This window comes from Nerophis ophidion, linkage group LG01 (genome assembly GCF_033978795.1).
Source record: "Nerophis ophidion isolate RoL-2023_Sa linkage group LG01, RoL_Noph_v1.0, whole genome shotgun sequence".
Taxonomy (NCBI): domain Eukaryota; kingdom Metazoa; phylum Chordata; class Actinopteri; order Syngnathiformes; family Syngnathidae; genus Nerophis; species Nerophis ophidion.
The window spans coordinates 31,284,265-31,307,822 of NC_084611.1; the positions used below are offsets into that span (position 1 = coordinate 31,284,265).

The 23,558-nt window shown below is 39.6% G+C and overlaps 1 protein-coding gene across 1 annotated transcript; it reads left to right on the plus strand.

Annotated features, from left to right (window-relative positions):
* Nucleotides 1-4,602: 4,602 nt before the first annotated feature.
* On the plus strand, nucleotides 4,603-5,310 carry LOC133568328 (cAMP-specific 3',5'-cyclic phosphodiesterase 4D-like). The gene has a single exon (XM_061920237.1). The coding sequence runs from the start codon at nucleotides 4,860-4,862 to the stop codon at nucleotides 5,187-5,189; it is 330 nt and encodes a 109-aa protein (XP_061776221.1). The 5' UTR covers nucleotides 4,603-4,859; the 3' UTR covers nucleotides 5,190-5,310.
* Nucleotides 5,311-23,558: the final 18,248 nt, after the last annotated feature.

A 23,558-nucleotide genomic window follows, 5' to 3' on the forward strand; every position in this document is an offset into this window, starting at 1 on the left:
AGACATGGCATAGAGATGTATCGATAACCTGCAGATGCATTTGTAACGATGAAGTCACAGTAATCACAAAGGTGAGTTTTGTTGATGTTGACTGCCAGCTAATCGATGCTAACATGCTACGCTAATCGATGCTAACATGCTATTTACCGGCGGTGCTAAAGCAGACATGGCACAGAGATGTATGGATAACCTGTAGATGCATTTGCAACTATATTCCGTTTCCTTCCACCCACATTTAATGCGAAAAAAGCACTTACCAATTGACGGATTTAAGTTGCTCCAGTGTCACAAGATGCGAAAGTCCTGATCGTTTGGTCCGCACATTTTACCGGCGATGCTAACGCAGCTATTTGGCAATGTTATGGCTATGAATAGCGTCAATAGCTATTCGCTCAACAGCTTCAGTTTCTTCTTCAATACTTTAATACTACAACCATCTGTTTCAATACATGCGTAATCTGTTGAATCGCTTAAGCCGCTGAAATCCGTGTCTGAATCCGAGCTAATGTCGCTATATCTTGCTGTGCTTTTCGCCATTGTTTGTTTACATTGGCAACACTGTATGACGTCACAGGGAAATGGATAGTGGCATCGCAAATAGCGAAAATCAAGCACTTTAAAGCTTTTTTTAGGGATATTTGGAGACCGGTAACATTTTGAAAAAAACTTAAAAAAATACAACATGCCACTGGGAACTGATTTTTATTGTTTTTAACCCTTTTGAAATTGTGATAATGTTCCCCTTTAAATGCCTCACCTTTTCTCCTCCAAAAATATTGCTGAGTATTGTGGCCAAACAGCTCAATTTTTGTATCATCTGACCACAGAACTTTCCTCCAGAAGGTCTCATCTTTGTCCATGTGATGTCATGCCATGTCTGTATGTATACTTTTGACCCAGTAGATTTGGTCACATTTTCAGTAGACCCATAATAAATTCATAAAAGAACCAAACTTCATGAATGTTTTTGTGACCAACAAGTATGTGCTCCAATCACTCTATCACAAAAAAAAAGAGTTGTAGAAATAATTGGAAACTCAAGGCAGCCATCACATTATGTTATTCACAAATGTATGTAATTTTTTGATCGCGACTTTATATGTTTTTTGTGCTCACGAGAAACTTTTGCGTGTTTCCTCATGTCCCTTTAGGGCAGAGGTAGGGAACCTAAGGCTCTAGAGCCAAATGTGGCTCTTTTGATGACTGCACCTGGCTCTCAGATAAATCTTAGCTCACATTGCTTAACACGATAAGTAATGAATAATTTCATTTGTAATCAGTGTTAAAAGTAACGTTCAGAATATAAAACATTCTCATGCATCTTAATCCATGCATCCTTAATCCATCCATCCATCCATCCATTTTCTACCGCTTATTCCCTTTTGGGGTAGCGGGGGGTGCTGGCGCCTATCTTAGCTACAACCGGGCGGAAGGCGGGGTACACCCTGGCTTCCGCCCGGTTGTAGCTGAGATAGGCGCCAGCACCCCCCGCGACCCCAAAAGGGAATAATCCATCGTATTTTAATTATTATTGGTTAACTTCAGAATAACTATGTTATTAAAAAGAATAAGAGACTTATTATAATCTAAAAATGTTGGTCTTACTTAAAAATGCGCACATTTAGTTGTATTTAGTGTTATAAAATATTGTACAGCTCTCACGGAAATACACTTTAAAATATTTGGCTTTCATGGCTGTCTCAGCCAAAAAGGTTCCGGACCCCTGCTTTAGGGGCTCCGTAAGAACGGGTTCACAAACTAGGAATTTTTCTTGGTGCAATCGTGCAACATAAGGACACATAAAACACAGAATAGGTAATAAAAATTAGCTATAAAAACTTTAAAAAGGCTGTAATAAGGGCATGCATTTAAAAAAAAAGAAATTAAATTAAATAAAGAAATTAAAAATACATTTTTACAAATTGGGCGGTATAGCTTGGTTGGTAGAGTGGCTGTGCCAGCAACTTGAGGGTTGCAGGTTTGATCCCCGCTTCTGCCATCCTAGTCACTGCCAGTGTCCTTGGGCAAAACACTTTACCCACCTGCTCCTATGCTGGTTTAAATATAACTTAGATCAGTGGTTCTCAACCTTTTTTCAGTGATGTGAACATCACTGAACATCACCTGTGAACATTTTTTTAATTCAAGTACCCCCTAATCAGAGCAAAGCATTTTTGGTTGAAAAAAAGAGATAAAGAAGTAAAATACAGCACTATGTCATCAGTTTTTGATTTATTAAATTGTATAACAGTGCAAAATATTGCTCATTTGTAATGGTCTTTTTTTAACCATTTAGAAAAAAAGATATACAAATAACTAAAAACTTGTTGAAAAATAAATAAGTGATTCAATTATAAATAAATATTTCTACACATAGAAGTAATCATCAACTTAAAGTGCCCTCTTTGGGGATTGTAATAGAGATCCATCTGGATTCATGAACTTAATTCTAAACATTTTTTCACGAAAAAAGAAATCTTTAACATTTATGTCCTCAAAAAAATCTGTCCGTCAACTTTGAATATTGCATTGTTGCATTTCTTTTCACAGTTTATGCACTTACTTTAATATTTTGTTGAAGTATTATTCAATAAATATATTTATAAAGGATTTTTGAATTGTTGCTATTTTTAGAATAGATTTTAAAAATCTCACGTACCCCTTGGCATACCTTCAAGTACCACCAGGGTTACGCGTATCCCCATTTGAGAACCACTGACTTACAAAACCCGTTTCCATTTGAGTTGGGAAATTGTGTTAGATGTAAATAAAAACAGAATACAATGATTTGCAAATTATTTTCGACCCATATTCAATTGAATGCACTACAAAGACAAGATATTGGATGTTCAAACTCGAATACTTTATTTTTTTGCAAATAATAATTAACTTAGAATTTCATGGCTGCAACACGTGCCAAAGTAGTTGGGAAAGGGCATGTTCACCACTGTGTTACATCACCTTTTCTTTTAACAACACTCAATAAACGTTTGGGAACTGAGGAAAATAATTGTTGAAGCTTTGAAAGTGGAATTATTTCCCATTCTTGTTTTATGTGGAGCTTCAGTGGTTCAACAGTCCGGGATCTCTGCTGTCATATTTTACGCTTTATAATGCGCCACACATTCGATGGGAGACAGGTCTGGACTGCAGGCGGGCCAGGAAAGTACCCGCACTCTTTTTTTTACGAAGCCACGCTGTTGTAACACGTGCTGAATGTGGCTTGGCTTTGTCTTGCTGAAATAAGCAGGGGCGTCCATGAAAAAGACGGCGTTTAGATGGCAGCATATGTTGTTCCAAAACCTGTATGTACCTTTCAGCAATAATGGTGCCTTCACAGATGTGTAAGTTACCCATGCCTTGGGCACTAATGCACCCCCATACCATCACAGATGCTGGCTTTTGAACTTTGCATCGATAACAGTCTGGATGGTTTGCTTCCCCTCTGGTCCCGATGACACGATGTCGAATATTTCCAAAAACAATTTGAAATGTGGACCCGTCAGACCACAGAACACTTTTCCACTTTGCATCAGTCCATCTTAGATGATCTCGGGCCCAGAGAAGCCGGCGGCGTTTTTGGATGTTGTTGATAAATGGCTTTCCCTTTGCATAGTAGAGCTTTAACTTGCATTTACAGATGTAGCGACAAACTGTATTTAGTGACAGTGGTTTTCTGAAGTGTTCCTGAGCCCATGTGGTGATATCCTTTAGAGATTGATGTCAATTTTGGATACAGTGCCGTCTGAGGAATCGAAGGTCACGGTCATTCAATGTTGGTTTCCGGCCATACCGCTTACGTGGAGTGATTTCTCCAGATTCTCTGAACCTTTTGATGATATTATGGACCGTAGATGTTGGAATCCCTAAATTTCTTGTAAAGGCACTTTGAGAAAGGTTGTTCTTAAACGCAGTTGTGAACAAAAGGGTGTACCTCGCCCCATCCTTTCTTGTGAAAGACTGAGCGTTTTTTGGGAAGCTGTTTTTATACCCAATCATGGCACTCACCTGTTCCCAATTAGCCTGCACACCTGTGGGATGTTCCAAATAAGTGTTTGATGAGCATTTCTTAACTTTATCAGTATTTATTACCACCTTTCCCAACTTCTTTGTCACGTGTTGCTGGCATCAAATTCTACAGTTAATGATTATTTGCAAAAAAAAAAAAAAAGTTTATCAGTTTGAAAATCAAATATGTTGTCTTTGTAGCATATTCAACTGAATATGGGTTGAAAATTATTTGCAAATCATTGTATTCCGTTTATATTTACATCTGACACAATTTCCCAACTCATATGGAAACGGGGTTTGTAGATAATGGGTTTCCCTTTGAGTCACTAGAGAAAAGTGCTATACAAATGTCATTTACATAAATATCTTTAACCAACCTTATGTAGTTTGTTCCATTTTAGGAGGTTGTTAATATAATGTGACACGGTGGGCTGGTAAATCAAGACGTCTGCCCACTCCCGCACCTTGTGCACTTCTTGCGGGGATTCACCGGGACTGGGAGGTTCCCTGGGTGGGTCTCTCATGTTTAATGCGCAATCCTGCTCTTTATATATTTGCTGCCTAATGTTCCTCCTGCACAGGACTGGAGGGGGTGTGCGAACAGAAGGAGTGGATGCTTGTCAAAGTTGTGGACGTGCATTTTAGGGCTGGTCCTGCACCGGACCCAACATGTGACACAGCACCTGGCGGGAGTGGGCGTGGGGAAACTACACTTCCGTGACACGGGAAACTTCCACATGGACACTACATGGATGCGTTGTACCTCAGGTTAAATGCAGCAACACCAGTTCAAGTTTGCTTAAGTAAAGACTGTTTAAGACATTTTTTGGGACGTAAAGTAGGGGGCGATGGAGCCCGTGAGTGGCAAAGTGGGCACGCCGTCCTCCGCGTCCGCCGCCGGCGTGAGTGCGAAGGCGCCCAAACATCTGTGGAGGCAGCAGCAGCAGCAGCAGCAGCAGCAGCAGCAGCAGAACCAGGCTGCTCTCTCCCCGCTGCACCACACGCTCCTAGTGCGCAGGAACCAGCAGCGAGTGAGACAGCGAGGCTTCTCCGACACCGAGCGGTACCTCAGCCCCCTCAACATGGACAGGACTTACGCCGTGGACACGGGACACCGACCCGGGCTGAAGAAATCGCGCATGTCGTGGCCGTCGTCGTTTCAAGGTCTCCGACGGTAAGAAGCTGCTTGCATGGATCGGGGGACGGTGCCGGGAAGTGGGGGGCGAAGTGGTCCAATCATGGGCGTTGTGGAAGTGCTTTGGGTTCGGGTTTCTTGCAGAACTTTGGACGGGGTCGATGGAGAGTAGTGTTGGTTTTTCTTGTACTTTTGCCTTAAATGGTTGAACATGCTTTTATTGGTTTGCATTTGTTTGTACTATTGTCTTAAATGGCTGAACATGCATGCATGGTTTTTAGTACTTTTGTCTTAAATGGCTGAACATGCATGGTTTTTTAGTACTTTTGCCTTAATTGTCTCAAAATGCATGCATTGGTTTGCATTTTTTGTACTATTTCCTTAATTGCTTGAACATGGATGCATGGTTTTTAGTACTTTTGCCTTAAATGGCTGAAAATGCATTAATTGGGAATAAGCGGTAGGAAATGGATGGATGGATGGATGGTTTGCATTTGTTTGTACTATTGCCTTAAATGGCTGAACATGCATGCATGGTTTTTAGTACTTTTGCCTTAAATGTCTCAAAATGCATGCATTGGTTTGCATTTTTTTGTACTATTGCCTTAATTGCTTGAACATGCATGCATGGTTTTTAGTACGTTTGCCTTAAATGGCTGAAAATGCATGCATTGGTTTGCATTGTTTTGTACTATTGTCTTAAATGGCTGAACATGCATGCATATTTTTTTTGCATTTTTTGTGAACTATTGCCTTAAACGGCTGAACATGCATGTATTGTTGTTAGTACTTTTGCCTTAAATGGCTGAAAATGCATTCATTGGGAATAAGCGGTAGGAAATGGATGGATGGATGGATGGACGGATGGTATGCATTTGTTTGTACTATTGCCTTAAATGGCTGAACATGCATGCATTGTTTTTAGTACTTTTGCCTTAAATAGCTGAAAATGCATACCTTTGGTTTGCATTTCTTTGTACTATTGCCTTAAATGGCCGAAAATGCAGGTATTGTTTTGCATTTCTTTGTACTATTGCCTTAAATGGCCGAAAATGCAGGTATTGTTTTGCATTTGTTTGTACTATTGCCTTAAATGGCTGAACATGCATGCATGGGTTTTAGTACTTTTGCCTTAAATGGCTGAAAATGCATTAATTGGGAATAAGCGGTAGGAAATGGATGGATGGATGGATGGTTTGCATTTGTTTGTACTATTGCCTTAAATGGCTGAACATGCATGCATGGGTTTTAGTACTTTTGCCTTAAATGGCTGAAAATGCATTAATTGGGAATAAGCGGTAGGAAATGGATGGATGGATGGATGGTTTGCATTTGTTTGTACTATTGCCTTAAATGGCTGAACATGCATGCATTTTTTTTACTATTGCCCTAAATGGCTGAACATGCATGCATTGTTTTTAGTACTTTTGCCTTAAATGGCTGAAAATGCATGCATTGTTTTGCATTTCTTTGTACTATTGTCTTAAATGGTTGAACATGCATGCATGGTTTTTAGTACTTCTGGCTTAAATGGCTGAAAATGCATGCATTGGTTTGCATTTGTTTGTACTGTTGTCTTAAATGGCTGTACATGCATGCATTTTTTTTGTACTATTGCCTTAAATGGCTGAACAAGCATGCATTGTTTTTAGTACTTTTGCCTTAAATGGCTGAAAATGCATACATTTGGTTTGCATTTCTTTGTACTTTTAACTTAAATGGCTTAAAATGCATACATTTGGTTTGCATTTCTTTGTACTATTGCCTTAAATGGCTGAAAAGGCATGTATTGTTTTGCATTTGTTTGTACTGTTATCTTAAATGGCTGAACATGCATGCATGTTTTCGTACTATTGCCTTAAATGGCTGAACATGCATGCATTGTTGTTAGTACTTTTGCCTTAAATGGCTGAAAATGCATACATTTGGTTTGCATTTCTTTATACTTTTGCCTTAAATGGCTGAAAATGCATGTTGTTTTGCATTTTGTTTTCAGTACTTTTGCTTTAAATGTCTGAAAATGCATGTCTACCTCAGGGCAGCTGTGGCTACTGATGTAGCTTACCACCACCAGGTGTGAATGAATGTTGAGTCCAATTTCTCTGTGAGCGCTTTGAGTGTTTAGAAAAGCGAGATATAAATCTAAGTTATTATTATTGTTTTGCATTTTGTTTGAGTACTTTTGCCTTAAATGGCTTAAAAAAGAAAAGCATTATTTTGCATTTTTTAGTACTTTTGCCTAAAATGTCTGAAAATGCACGCATTGGTTTGCATTTGTTTGTACTATTGCCTTAAATGGCTGAAAATGCATGTGTTGTTTTGCATTTTGTTTGAGTACTTTAGACTTAAATGGCTGAAAATAAAAGCATTATTTTGCTTTTTTTAGTACTTTTGCCTTAAATGGCTGAAAATGCACGTGTTGTTTTGCATTTTGTTTTCAGTACTTTTGCCTTAAAAATGCCTGAAAATGCATGTGTTATTTTGCATTTTGTTTGAGTATTTTTGTCTTAAATGCCTGAAAATGCATGTTTTGCATTTTGTTTTAGTACTTTTGCCTGAAATGGCTGAAAATACATGCAATGTTTTGCATTTTTTAGTACTTTTGTCTTAAAGGGCTGAAAATGCATGCATTGGTTAGCATTTTTTTGTACTATTGCCTTAAATGGCTGAAAAAACATGCATCATTTTGCATTTTTTTAGTACTTTTGCCTAAAATGGCTGAAAATGCAAGCATTTGTTTACATTTGTTTGTACTATTGCCTTAAATGGCTGAAAATGCATGTGTTCTATCATTTTGAGTACTTTTGCCTTAAATAGCTTAAAATACATGCATTATTTTGCATTTGTCAGTACTTTTGCCTAAAACGGCTGAAAATGCATGCATTCTTTTGCAATTTTTTAGTACTTTTGCCTTAAATGGCTGAAAATGCATGCATTGTTTTGCATTTTTTTTAGTACTTTTGTCTTAAAAGGCTGAAAATGCATGGAGATAGCATGATTGGCAACACTATATTGGCCCTAGTGTGTGAGTGTGAATGTTGTCTGTCTATCTGTGTTGGCCCTGTGATGAGGTGGCGACTTGTCCAAGGTGCACCCAACCTTCCACCCGAATGCAGCTGAAATAGGCTCCAGCACCCCCCGCGACCCCAAAAGGGACAAGCAGTAGAACATGGATGGATGGATGCATGCATTGTTTTGCATTTTTTTGTTGTACTTTTGCCTTAAATGGCTGAAAATGCATGCATTCTTTTGCATTTTGCTCAGCATCAACATTGATCTAAAATAAGTGACAATGCAATTGAGTACAAATATGAACATATTAATGACACGTTAGTTTATTTCAAAGGGGACAATGCAGTTTCACAAAAACACATGACTGCACATGGTTAAAAAAAAGCCAGAATGAGCCAGAAGGCTAGTTTTCATGTGTAGTCCCCTGTCCATTATGTAAAAAAAAAAAAAAGGCAGTAAAATTACATTTTCAAATAAAAATAGCACACAATACATCCATCCATGTTCTACCGCTTGTCCCTGTCGGAGTCGCGGGGGGTGCATATTGGCGGAAGGCTTGTACACCCTGGACAAGTCGCCCCGTTATCGCAGGGCCAACACAGATAGACAACATTCACACTCACATGTACGATATGATAAAAAATAAAATACGACACCACAACATTACATGACACATGAATAACATGAAATCATGACATATTGTGTGGCCATGTGATGTGCACACACACCCATTTATCACTTGCACAAGCACACCCCTTCCTTCACTCCTACAGTCAAAGTGATGACAGTGATGTTTGCAGCGACATTTAATGAAGCACTTCCGCTACAAAAAAAAGGGCAAGTGTGTGTGTGTGCTGGAACTGCTCTAATTACTCACATGTTCTGGGAAAGAGAGAGGGGGAAAATAAGAGAATGAAATCTGAGAAGGTCGCCTCCTCTCCCTGGTCTGAAGTGACTGTTAGGGATGCAGGTTTGATGTCAAACCACTTGATGTGATGTCCACCCACACTTCCCATGTTTTCTTTCTTTCCGTCAAATGTTCTTTGAAAAAAAAAAAAAAAAGGCAGTTGGTTGATTTTGATTTCTGGCTGACAGGAATGGTGCTTATCTATAGTGGCAGAGCAGCTACTGTACATGGCGTCTGCAGACTGTACAGGGAGGGAGGAAGGCAGGCAAGATCAAAACACAGATGGATGTGACACAGCCAAAAATGAGTAAAAAAACAACTACAAAAAAAGAAAAACAACACACAGGCTTTGGTTTGACAAAGTCCGGACAAATAAATGCTCTTGCACTTGGAAGAAGCCATCAATAAAAATAAAAAAAAGGAAAAAAAAGACCACGGTTACTGTGAATTGGCTTGAGGAGATTAATAGCCTGTGTGAGACCCGGAGCAAATTATATTTTACACCAGCAACTAATTACGTTAGCGATACATAGGACTGCAAACAACAAGAAACTAAATCTAATTTACAGCGACTGATTTGTTTGTGTGTCTGTTTTATAGCCCAGTGCTATGTTGTGTTGTACTATATTCTTCTGCTCTTATCTACAAGGACGACTTAATTTTTCACTGACAGACACTCAACTCTAGCAGCTTTTGTTGCTTTTAGTGCAAAAGCAGACACGGCAAGGTTTTTACATCTAATCAGCTGGGGGTTGTAAGCGAGCTGCAATTTTTTGGGAATTTTGCCTACAAGACGATAGATTTTTTTTTTTTTTTTTTGCATTCTAAATATTAAATGAATGCTGTAAACATCTCTCTGCCGTGATGGTTCTCCTGAGTTAGTTAGATCTTCCGTGAGCCCGGTAGACAGTTTGAATGTATTCTTTTATTTTGACACAACAGTCTGGATTGCTTTTCAGCAGTCTGTTTCAGGCGTGCATCTTTCTCTCTCTCCAGCTCTTAACTCCAACTCCCCCTTGTTTCTTGGTCCGGCTGCTGCTAATAAGGGCGAAAGGTGATTCGATGACAAAGCCCACCTGGGCCATCTACTCACCTGTTGCTGTCTTAAAGGCCAGTCCTGTCACATCCCGTTCCACGGCAGGCCACGCCTCCTGCCACAAATGCGATCAAAAATTTGCAACCTGTGGGAGCTGCACAATTCCGCCGACAAAGCCCTAAAAAAACACTCGACACCTCTATTAAGGTTTTTATATACATGATGGAAGTATATATCCATCCATCCATCCATTTTCTACCGCTTATTCTTTTTGGGGTCACGGGACGCTGGTGCCTATCTCGGCTACACCCTGGACAAGTCGCCATCTCATCGCAGGGCCAACACAGATAAGACAAGACAACATTCACACTCACATTCACAAACTAGGGCCAATTTAGTGTTGCCAATCAACCTATCATGCCTTTGGAAGTATATATGTAATGTAGTAACAGCCGCATTTATAATAATATTAAATATTTACGTATATTCACTTGTTGCTGTTTTCGAGGCCGGTCCTTGCACACCCCGTTCCGCGGCAGGACCGCAGGCCACGCCTCCCTCCACAAATGCTATCAAAAATTTGCAACCTGTGGGAGCCGCACAATTCCGCCGACAAAGCCCTAAAAAAACACCCGACACCTCCATTAAGGTTTTTGTATATGTGATGGACGTATATATGTATAGTAGTAAAGGCCGTATTTATAATAATATTCAATATTTACGTATATTCACCTGTTGCTGTCTTCGAGGCTGGTCCTTGTACACCCCGTTTTGCGGCAAGGCCGCAGGCCACACACCCCTCCACAAATGCCATCAAAAATTCGCAACCTGTGGGAGCCGCACAATTCCACCGACAAAGCCCTAAAAAGAACCGCGACACCTGCATTAGGGATTTTATATACATGATGGAAGTATATATGTTATGTAGTAACGGCTGCATTTATAATAATATTCAATATTTACGTATATTCACTTGTTGCTTTTTTCGAGGCCGGTCCTTGCACACCCCGTTCCGCGGCAGGACCGCAGGCCACGCCTCCCTCCACAAATGCTATCAAAAATTTGCAACCTGTGGGAGCCGCACAATTCCGCCGACAAAGCCCCAAAAAAACAACCGACACCTCCATTAAGGTTTTTATATACATAATGGAAATATATATGTATTGTAGTAAAGGCCGTATTTATAATAATATTCAATATTTACGTATATTCACCTGTTGCTGTCTTCGAGGCCGGTCCTTGTACACCCCGTTTCGCGGAAAGCCCGTAGGCCACGCCCCCCTCCACAAATGCCATCAAAAATTTGCAACCTGTGGGAGCCGCACAATTCCGCCGAAAAAGCCCTAAAAAACACCCGACACCTGCATTAGGGTTTTTATATACATGATGGAAGTATATATGTAATGTAGTAATGGCCGCATTTATATTAACATTTACTATTTATGTATTTTGCTCATTTTATTCATACACGGCGCATTAATTTAAAAAATGCATCACTAAGTTAGATTTTTTTCTTCTTTACTGTAGACTATCAGAGCCAGTAAACATAATAAACAATCACTTACTTTACAATGTCTGCTGTCATTAGGATGCCAACTGCTGGGATCTTCATATATTCCAATTTAGGTGAAGAAGGTCTCATAATCCTCACGGAAAAACGGGGGTGACCAAGTGTCTTTTAATGTCGTTTTGGAAATTTCTGAGTCTTAAATGGCTGTCAAAAAGAAGGTGAAATGCATGATCTATGATCTGCAATAAATTTGGAGGGAGCGAGGAAGCAGCAGACCACCCGATGATGTAAACATAGGGACACACGCTAGTGATCATGGCGCCCCTATACATAGTTTGTCTGCGTTAGTGTTTATAATAACATTATCACCAATACTTGGTTAATATTTAAGTCACGAGATGTAAACAGAGTATCACTGGCGGTTTTCGAATGGTTATTTGTTGGATTTTTTTTTTCTATATTTTTGGCGAGTGCTATTGATTATATGATTTGAAAAAGGAAGTATAAAACCACCTTAGTTTTTAGGAAGTGAACCAGTAGTTGGTCCATTCATCCATTTTCTACCGCTTTTTCCGTTTCGGTGTCGCGGGGGGTGCTGGTGCTTATCTCAGCTGCATTTCGGGCAGAAGGCGGTGTACACGCTGGACAAGTCGCCACATACTACATATTTATAGCTATAGATACGATACTGTGTAGTTGTTACAGCGGCAGTATTGGCCATACCAATGTAATAGTGTGATGTTGTTGTGCTATATTATGAACAAGACAGGGTGTTATCTTTTATTTTGAAGTATTGGTTTTATTTTGAACAATTGCGGGAAGTGACTTTGCTTTTTTTTGGGATATTTACTTCCTCTTCTTTCGGACTTTTGAGGAAGAGGTAATAGTTCTTCACTACTCCGTGTTTCTTGGTCTAAATATTCTTTCTAAACGTTCAGAATACTTTAAAAGTTAAAGCGTTAATGTCGTAGGTATAAATGATATGTTGTTTCAAGTATTTTTCTTATGCCCATATTTGTTAAGAGCGTCGACTGTTTGAAATTATTATTTCTATATGAATGAATATTATTTATTTTCTCTTCTTTCTGACTTTTGATGAGGAGGTATCAGTCCGCTAGAAAGTAGAGACCAGTGTATGTGTTTCGTGTTTCCAACACAGGTGGCCAATAAATGATGAAACGACGGAATGGTGGAGTGTCTTTAGTGTAACAAAAAAACTACACAACACAGAATAAGACTCACTACACCAATACTGATAAGAATACTATTTACTTTAAATCATTTAAGGTCACTGAATGTTTCTGCTTTTTTCACATTTTAATCGCAGAAAAAGCTACGTAACTAGACATATCACCTAAATATTTGAAATGTTTTATTATTCCATTTTATTGTAGACAATTGTTCAAGAAAAATAAAGTCAATACTACACAATAACTAAAGAAAAGCAAAAACTGCCATCTGCTACTCCTTTAAATTGTTTGGTTTGTGCTCTCAAAATCACTCTGGTCTTGAAAACATTACCAAAAAGGCAAAAAAATTATTTTGTGAAAATAATTTTGATTTAATTATTAGTATCGTTAATGTATTGACAGTACCCTTGGTATTAAGACCAGCAATTAATGGATCGATCCACCCTCCCCTTACATGTACACATGGCTTTGACACAAATAGAGCAGAAGAGTTGCTCGAATATTATTCTCTCTGTAAACTCTTATAAATCTTTTTTTCTAAATTTACTGTTACGAGCTGCTTACTACCCGCTGTAACCTTGTTTCATCTACACCTATGTTAAAAAGAACTAAGCCCTTATTCTTCTGTTTCAAGCAAGCAAAGTGCTTGACATTTTTTTTCGTCACCTTTTTTGTCACCTCTTGCTCAATGTGTACAATTTTTAGCCTTGTTATTCAACTCCCCAGTGGAAATACTACTTGTAAGAAATCTACTTGACCTGTTGCAATGTAGGGACGCAACAAGAAAATGGTATTAACGATAAACCACGGTAAAGCTCCCGACTATGACTACCACCGTTTTCAATTGAATTGATCATAAAACCGTGATTGAAAACCGCCCTTTGATGAAAACACTGCCCACCCGAAATATATAAAATTATGGGAAACACGGCATATATATTAAAGCCTCATTTCAAAAGGATTAGAGATGTCCGATAATGGCTTTTTTCCCGATATCCGTTATTCCGATATTGTCCAACTCTTAATTACCGATATATAAAGTGGAATTAACACATTATTATGCCTAATTGTGTTGTAATGCCCCACTGGATGCATTGAACAATGTAACAAGGTTTTCTAAAATAAATCAACATAAGTTATGGAAAGAAAAAATGCTAACATGGCACTGCCATATTTATTATTAAAGTCACAAAGTTCATTTTTTTTTTTTAACATGCCTCAAAACAGCAGCTAGGAATTTGGGACATGCTCTCCCTGAGCGAGCATGAGGAGGTTGAGGTGGGCGGGGTTAAGTTGGGGCGGGGGGGTAGCGGGGTGGTGAATATTGTAGTGTCCCAGAAAAGTTAGTGCTGCAAGGGGTTTTGGGTATTTGTTCTGTTGTGTTTATGTTGTGTTACGGTGCGGATGTTCTCCCGAAATGTGTTTTGTTTGGTGTGGGTTCACAGCATGGCGCATATTTGTAACCGTGTTAAACTTGTTTATACGGCCACCCTCAGTGTGACCTGTATGGCTGTGTGTGTGAAAATCCGAAGATATTATGTGGTTGGGCCGGCACGCAAAGGGACTTTAAGGTTTATTGGCGTTTTGTACTTCTCCCTACGTCCGTGTACACGGTGGAGTTTTAAAAAGTCATACATTTTACTTTTTGAAACCAATACTGATAATTTCCGATATTAAATTTTTAACTATTGATCGACAGTCCTTTATTATCGGACATCTCTATTAAGGATATAGTTTGGTAAATGTTGCCATTTACCAAATAAAATAGTTTTGAGGTCGGTAAGCGCAACCAAAATTATTCCGTACATTAATCGCACCGGGTTATAAGGCGCATTGTCGAGTTTTGAGAACATGAAATGATTTCAAGTGCGCCTTATAAGGCGCATTGTCGAGTTTTGAGAACATGAAAATGATTTCAAGTGCGCCTTATAGTCCGAGGAATTTGTTACATTATATCAAACCACATTAAAACAGGTTACAGGTTACTATATATCTTTCTTCGGCTGCTGACACATACTGTAACAATGCTAAATAATGTTACTTAGGGTCGTTGTGTTATTTTCACTTACTGACGCTTATTCATATTAATCTCCCTGATAATTTCCCGTTCATAGCTGGTTACTCTCCACTGTAACACACACTTCTGATTAAGTCCTTACTCTGTTGTTTTGCTGCTTTACACCCTAGCTTGCTAGTTAACGTGGCTCCCAGTAAACGGTGAAAACGATGCATCGACCAAGAAAATTGCAATTGACTAATTTTCACGGTCAATTACGTCAACTAACGTATTTCCTTGAATTGCCGCCAGGCGTATAGTATGCGCCACTTTGAATTACTGCCGGGTCAAACTCGCTTCGCAAAATAATTTGCGCATGCTTATAGTATTACTGCCGGGTCAAACTCGTGACGTCATGAGTGACACTTCTCTTGTCGTCATTTTCAAAATGGAGGAGGCTGATTTCAATACCGGTAATTTGAAATCGCATAAAGGGAAGAAGATTAAGAGCTATTCAGTAGGATTTAAGGTCTAAGCTATTGAATACTGGTATGCTAAAAAGAACAGTAAGCAGCTATGTTTTATTAATATGCCGGTACCTGTGGAGGGGTGGAGCCGACGGTCCGACAGACAGGCAGGGCCCGCTGGAGCCCGGACCAAGATGGCGGCGAGGAGACGGCGAGCGAGCGGAGAGGAGGAGCGGAAGAGTGACCTGGACTGAGGTTTTATTGAAAAATAAACAAAGTCGAACTGCTTAAGCCATGTCCTTCCTTGGTGGTCCTGGGAACCCGCAAGACGACGACTTGAGATCGTCACAATACCGTAACTGCGTGTGTCAAATATGAGTCATTAAATAACTCCCGCCTCCTGGTGGTAGAGGGCGCTAGTGATCCTTCTTGCGACTACTCTGCTGCAGGAGAAGTGAAATGAGTGACGTTATATGAGCTGGGACAGATATGACGCGGCGGGTGCATGACGGACCTTTTAGGATGTAACACCTATGCTGGCTATGCAAACAACCGGGCTGAAATAAAGCATGTTCCAGCCCTAAATACCCAGTGTATTATTTATACAATAACACTTTCTGGTGGCAGCGGTGGGATAAAGAGATCACCCACGGAGCAGAACGAGAGGGGGAGTTGACCGAGGATAATTCTGTCGTCGCCCGTGAGGAGCCGAGCTAACTGATAGCAGCGTTCTGCACGTCGGGAGCAACCCAAACGAGAGCGCGCTATGGCTACACACCGACCGACCATGAACTGGACCAGCAAGAGTGAACAGCGTGTGTTTATTAAAATAAAACCGTTTTCTAAATTGGAATTTCAATCGAAACAGGAGGTAATAAAGGAAGATCTCCATCGAGACTTTTAAAACTGAAGAAAGATAAGGAAGACTTTTATAAACAAGTTATTGATGCTTTTGATCAGAAGGCGCTCGCATGGATTATATTTAAAAGTAAAGGTAAGACCATAATAACGTTTTTATTATTAAATGTGCTTTTCATGATGGTATCCTTACATCACACTCAAATTTTTACTGCATGCCTTTGGTAAGAAGAGTGGTGAGAAGAGGTTTTAAATTAATTAGCGCCTCGGCGGCAATTCAAGGAAATACGGTAAGTCGACCAATCTCGTATTGGTTAGCACTAATGTTATTGTTTGCTTACCTTGTTGTCATTGCCTTAGCTGTAAATGCTTTGCTGCCCTCAAAGGTTTCTTGGATAAAAGGACCATACACATGCTGTGTCCCTTTTGTACCGTTCGTAGAAAAAAACAACATTAGTTCGGGTACAGTACTGTTTGGAACAGTGTTTTGGTTGGAAAGGACGCTGATAACTGTAGTAGCAGAGCAGATAGAGGGACATCAGAGCAGAACAATGTCGCAGTAAACAAACGAGAGCAATGGAGGACAGCCAGACTTCTTGGCATGTGGTTGTTGACTGGAAGAGGTCAAAATAAGTGTTTTGTCTTCTTGGGAGGGGGGGTGATAAGTTTCTGTCCACCAATCAGCTAAGTGCTGTATGTCTTACTCTGTCTTTTAGGTTTCATCCCCAATTTAGTAGGTTATAGAGAATTGTTCAGAACAGAGTGCTATTAATTACTAGAATTGTGGTTTTCACAAGCTGCAAGACTTCAGTGCAAGGTGTCTCCTTGTGCTCTCATTAGTGGCTTTCAGTTTTCCGGTGGTTGTGTTCGAAGGCCACTTTGTTCTTGGCAAAAATGCAGTAAAGACCGCAAAGGAAGATGCAGAATACGATGTTTTTAAAATCGGGGCCACATATAGAAAATATAAGGATTTCTTTAATGATGGCCGCTGGAAGCGTTTTTGGTTCGTATTGCTTGCATAACGTTGGACTGGATCTAGCATATATTGCAGCTTTATGGTGGCGTGTTACATTACGGCTTAAATGCGTGCATTGTTATTGCACGAGAGCTGTGTACAATAACACAACGGTGAAGGGTCAACACTATGGTTCATTTTGAAGGTTTTTTCTTTTTTATCTAGGTGACCTTTATACTAGGAAAAAAATGTGCCTCAAGGTGCAGGCGCAAATACCTGATAAGTGTAATTAGTAGAGCTGTCCGATAATATCGGGCTGATAAATGCTTTGAAATGTAATATCGGAAATATTTGGTATTGGTTTCAAAAAGTAAAATGTATGACTTTTTTTTTTTAAATGCCGCTGTAGTGTACACGGACATAGGGAGAAGTACAGAGCGCCAATAAACCTTAAAGCAGGGGTGGCAAACTCATTTTAGATCGGGGGCCACATGGAGAAAAATCTACTCCCAAGTGGTGAAATCACGGCACGTTAACTTAAAAATAAAGACAACTTCAGATGGTTTTCCTCGTTTAGAAATGGAACAAGAACATTCTGAAATTATACAAATCCAATGTTGTTGTTTTTTTTTTTTTTTACAATTACCTGTAGCGGTTAATAGTATATAGGCAGCACGGTGGGGGAGGGGGTTAGTGCGCCTGCCTCACAATACGAAGTTCCTGAGTAGTCCTGGGTTCAATTCCGGGCTCTGTATCTTTGTGTGTGGAGTTTGCATGTTCTCCCGTGACTGCGTGGGTTACCTCCGGGTACTCCGGCTTCCTAATAACCGCCAAAAACATGCACCTGGGGATAGGTTGATTGGCAACACTAAATTGGCCCTAGTGTGTGAATGTGAGTGTGAATGTTGTCTGTCTATCTGTGTTGGCTCTGTGATGAAGGGGCGACTTGTCCAGGATGTACCCCGCCTTCCACCCGAATGCAGCTGAGAGGCTCCAGCACCCCCGCGACCCCGAAAGGGACAAGCAGTAGAAAATGGATGGATAGATGGGTTAATAGTATATATACTTTGTCGTTATTTATATTTTCTGAATAAATTATGTGATGATGTTCATCAGTCATTGGTGTTCATTTTCAAAGTATCCAGATAAATAATATATGTTTAAAAAACAAAATACAGGATGTTATCTATGTAGTTTGATCATGTTCCTCGACTGATGCACTAACATCATGTGGTTTATTTTGTACATATGTAGCATCATCTACAAAGATACAAAGAATTGCTATGGCGACATCCAGTGGAGACATATAAAACAGCAGTTTCTTTCATTCAAAAATTTCAGGTACATTTTTATACTCTGCAAACTCAACCCGCGGGCCAGATAAAACCTGTTAGCGGGCCTGACCCGGCCCTCGGGGCATACGTTTGAAAACCTCTGCTTTAAAGTAATCACTCAAGTAAAAGTATAAAGTAGTAATCCGAGTAAATACTTGAGTTAGAGTAAATTTTCAATGAAAAAACACTTAAAAAACGAGCCAAGCCTGGTGTATACTCTCACGTTGCGTAGCCTGCGCAGCCTCCCTCTTAGCCTATCTGCACATCCCAAAAGTCCTAGGTTTGCTTCGTCGGCAACACAGATTTTGCCAGGTTTGGGTCCCTGAACACAGGACAGCAGACTTTGTGTCTGAAATGCACCAATTATTGTATGAAATAAAACAACAGTGATTAAAGTTTTGCATGAAAACTGATATCGTGTACTTACCATGAATTGATTAACGTGGACCACGACTTAAACAAGTTGAAAAACTTATCCGGGTGTTACCATTTAGTGGTCAATTGTACGTAATATGTACTGTACTGTGCAATCCACTAATAAAAGTTTCAATCAATCAATCAAAAGTGTTGTCCCGATACAATATTTTGGTACCGGTACTTCGATACTTTCAGTATTTTTCAGTACTTTTGTAAATAAAGGGGACCACCAAAAAGTGCATTATTGGTTTCAATATTGAAAATATGTGGTGCAATATGAAGCCTACAATACCACAACGGAGTCCCCAGACTGTTGAACAACTTAAGCATACTTGCCAACCTTGAGACCTCCGAATTCGGGAGATGCTGGGGGGTTTGGTGGAAGCTGGGGTGTATATTGTAGCGTCCAGGTATATTTAGTGCTGCAAGGGCTTCCGAGTATGTGTTGTGATGTGTTTATGTTGTGTTAAGGTGCGAATGTTCTCCCAAAATGTGTCTGTCATTCTTGTTTGGTGTGGGTTCACAGTGTGGCGCATAATAGGAAGGGGGGTTAAAGTTGTTCATATGGCCACCCTCAGTGTTACCTGTATGGCTGTTGATCAAGTATGCCTTGCATTCCCTTGTGTGTATGTGTAGAAGCCGCATACATTGTGTGACCGGGCTGGTATGCTGTTTGTATGGAGGAAAAGCGGACGTGACGACAGGTTGTAGAGGACGCTAAAGGGAGTGCCTTTAAGACACGACCCCAATATTTTTGTCCGGGTGGAAATTGGGAGAATTTCGGGAGAATGATTGCCCCGGGAGATTTTCGGGAGAGGCATTGAAATTCGGGAGTCTCCCGGGAAAATCGGGAGGGTTGGCATGTATGACTTAAGCTATACATCAAACAAGAATGGGAAAGAATTCCACCTGAAAAACTTCAAAAATTGGTCTCCTCAGTTCCCAAACGTTTACTGAGTGTTGTTATACGGAAAGGCCATGTAACACTGGTAAAAATGCCCCTGTGCCAACTTTTTTGCAATGTGTTGCTACCATTAAATTCTAAGTTAATGATTATTTGCAAAAATAAAATAAGTTTCTCAACTCGAACATTAAATATCTTGTCTTTGCAGTTTATTTAATTGAATATAAGTTGAAAAGGTTTTGCAAATCATTGTATTCTGTTTTTATTTACCAATTACACACCGTGCCGACTTCACTGGTTGGGTTTTGTAAATAAATATAGCAATTAGAATGAAACTCAATGTAAAATCACAAAAACAGTCAAAAAGTAAAAAGCATGTTGCATTAAAATAACTCTTTCAAATACAATCTTTTTGATTGATTGATTGATTGAAACTTTTATTAATAGATTGCACAGTACAGTACATATTCCGTACAATTGACCACTAAATGGTAACACCCGAATACGTTTTCAACTTGTTTAAGTCGGGGTCCACATAAATCATCAAATAATCCATCCAAAAAGTTCAATTCAACAGAGTGAATGTAGTGCGTTGCAAGTGTACACCTCTGATTTTTACTGTCTTTTCCCTCAAATGAAACATATATTTGTGAAAAGACAAGCGACAGAACCCCCACTAGGAACTTCCTGTTGGGAAATTGAAGTCATCTGTACTGCAGACCGCATGAAAGACTGTCTAACTCAGGGGTCTCAAACTCAATTTACTTGGTGGCCACTGGATGCAGAAACTGGCTGAGGCTGGGCCGCAAGAAAATATTTCTTAAAAAATCTAACTTGCACTTTTTAATGAATTCACCTTCTATGAATGGCTTTCCCTCCCTAGCAACATCCTTGCCAATCCTCACGATTTTTCCGGGAGACTCCTGAATTTCAGTGCACCTCCCGACAATCTACCGGTGCAACCATTCTCCCAAATTTGTCCGAATTTTCACCCGGCGACATTATTAAGGGCTGCTGTGACTGCACTGCCTTTAACGTCATCTACAACAGTGGTTCTCAACCTTTTTTCAGCGATGTACCCCCTGTGAACATTTTTTAATTCAAGTACCCCCTAATCAGAACAAAGCATTTTTGGTTGAAAGAAAATAGATAAAGAAGTAAAATACAGCGCTATGTCATCAGTTTCTGATTTATTAAATTGTATAACAGTGCAAAATATTGCTCATTTGTAGTGGTCTTTCTTGAACTCTTTGGAAAAAAAGATATAAAAATAACTAAAAAACATGTTAAAAAATAGACAAGTAATTCAATTATAAATAAAGATTTCTACACATGGAAGTAATCATCAACTTAAAGTGCCAACTTTGGGGATTGTAATAGAGATCCATCTGGATTCATGAACTTAATTCTCAACATTTCTTCACAAAAAAAGAAATCTTTAAAATCAATATTTATGGAACATGTCCACAAAAAAATCTAGCTGTCAATACTGAATATTGCATTTTTGCATATATTTTCACAGTTTATGAACCTATATTCATATGTTGTTGAAGTGTTAATAAATATATTTATTGGGTATTTATGAATTGCTGCTATTTGTTTAGAAATGTTTTGATAAATCTCGTTTGTGCCTTGGCATACCTTCACGTACTCCCAGGAGTTTGCGCATTCTCAATAAGAGGACTACATATCTACAGCTTGTCATCGCGCACACCTTAACATCACGTAACTAAAAAGACAGCTATGTATCATATTATGTGAGACCTGTACAGAACGTTAGTGGGTGCAAGACGTACTTGATCAACAGCCATACAGGTCACACTGAGGGTGGCCGTATAAACAACTTTAACACTGTTACAAATATGCGCCACACTGTGAACCCACACCAAACCAGAATGACAAAACACATTCTGGGAGAACATCCGCACCCTAACACAACTTAAACAAAAGAAAACAAATACCCAGAACACCTTGCAGCCCTAACTCTCCCGGGCTATTATACACACCACCTCAACCAACGCAAATAGGGAGGTTAGGGGTGTGGGGGGTTGGTGGAAGCGGGGGTGTGAATTTTGTATCCTGGAAGAGTCGGGGCTGCATGGGATTTTGGGTATTAGTTATGTTGTGTTTATGTTGTATTACGGTGCGGATGTTCTCCTGAAATGTGTTTGTTATTCTTGTTTGGTGTGGGTTCACAGTCTGGCACATATTTGTAACAGTGTTAAAGTTTATTTTACGGCCACCCTCAGTGTGACCTGTGTACCTGTTGATCAAAAATGTCTTGCTATAGCACAGCCAGATTTAACATATTAATAGGCTTGCACGCTGTCTGTATAGGATGTAGAAGGCGCTATTGACAGTGACATTATGGCATCCCCTGAATAATGTTGAATGAGAAAAATCGGCAGTAAATTCATAAGAATGGATGCCCTGAAAGTCAGGGGACTTGCGGGAAGGTTGGGAACGATGACAAGTTTGACGCTGTCAAGCGCCGTTCATATTAAACTCGCGGGAGGCACCAACATTAAATTGTCATATCAAAGTGCGGGCCGCAAAACAACATGTTTGAGACCCCTGCCTTAAAGGCACAGTCTTTGCTTGCTGGCCCAATCACATAATATCTGTGGCTTTTCACACACACACAAGCGAATGCAAGCATACTTGGTCAACAGCCATACAGGTCACACTGAGGGTGCCCGTATAAACAACTTTAACACTGTTACAAATATGCGCCACACTGTGAACCCACACCAAACAAGAATGACAAACACATTTCGGGAGAACATCCGTACCGTAAAACAACATAAACATAACAGAACAAATACCCAGAACCCCTTCCAGCACTAACTCTTCCAGGACGCTACAATATACACCCCAACCCCGCCCAGCTCAACCTCCTCATGCTCTCTCAGGGAGAGCATGTCCCAAATTCCAAGCTGCTGTTTTGAGGCATGTTAAAAAAAATGCACTTTGTGACTTTAAAAATAAATATGCCAGTGCCATTTTGGCGTTTTTCTTCCCATAACTTGAGTTGATTTATTTTGGAAAACCTTGTTGAATTGTTTAATGCATCCAGCGGGGCATCACAACAAAATTAGGCACAATAATGTGTTGATTCCACGACTGTATATATCGGTATCGGTTGATGTCGGAATCGGTAATTAAGAGTTGGACAATATCAGAATATCGGCAAAAAAGCCATTATTGGACATCTCTAGTATAATTGAGGATTTTTTTTTAGTCGAATCTGAGATTTTGTTCATAGTCATTGATAGGACGTCTATGGACAACATCTATGGTCTGGTTATTAATTTTCAAGAGCACAGCGCACGGGGATCCTCATACATACAGATCTAATTTCCAACATTTCTCACTTCAAAAGATTGCTGAAACAGTCCGATTCACAAATAAAATGGGATTGGATGTTTTAGTGATGGCTCTCGGCTTTGGCGGAACACCGAGAGAACGTTCAAACTTGACCTTCTAGAACAGGGGTAGGGAACCAATGACTCTAGAGCCAGATGTGGCTCTTTTGATGAATGCATCTGGCTCTCAGATAATTTTTAGCTGACATTGCTTAACACGATAAGTAATAAATAATTCCGCTGGTAATCACGAGATTAAAAATAACGTTCAAAATATAAAACATTCTCATTCATTTTAATCCCTCCATCCGTTTTCTACTGCACCTTTTCAAGAAATAACAATGTTATTAAAAAGAATTAGACACTTACTATACTCTAAAAATGTTGGTCTTACCTAAAAAATGCACGCATTTAGTTGTATTCAGTGTTAAAAAATATAATATGGCTCTCAGGGAAATACA

Bases quoted from the DNA above. Each gene is read 5' to 3' on its own strand.
- LOC133568328 (XM_061920237.1), top strand. From the start codon at position 4,860: ATGGAGCCCGTGAGTGGCAAAGTGGGCACGCCGTCCTCCGCGTCCGCC.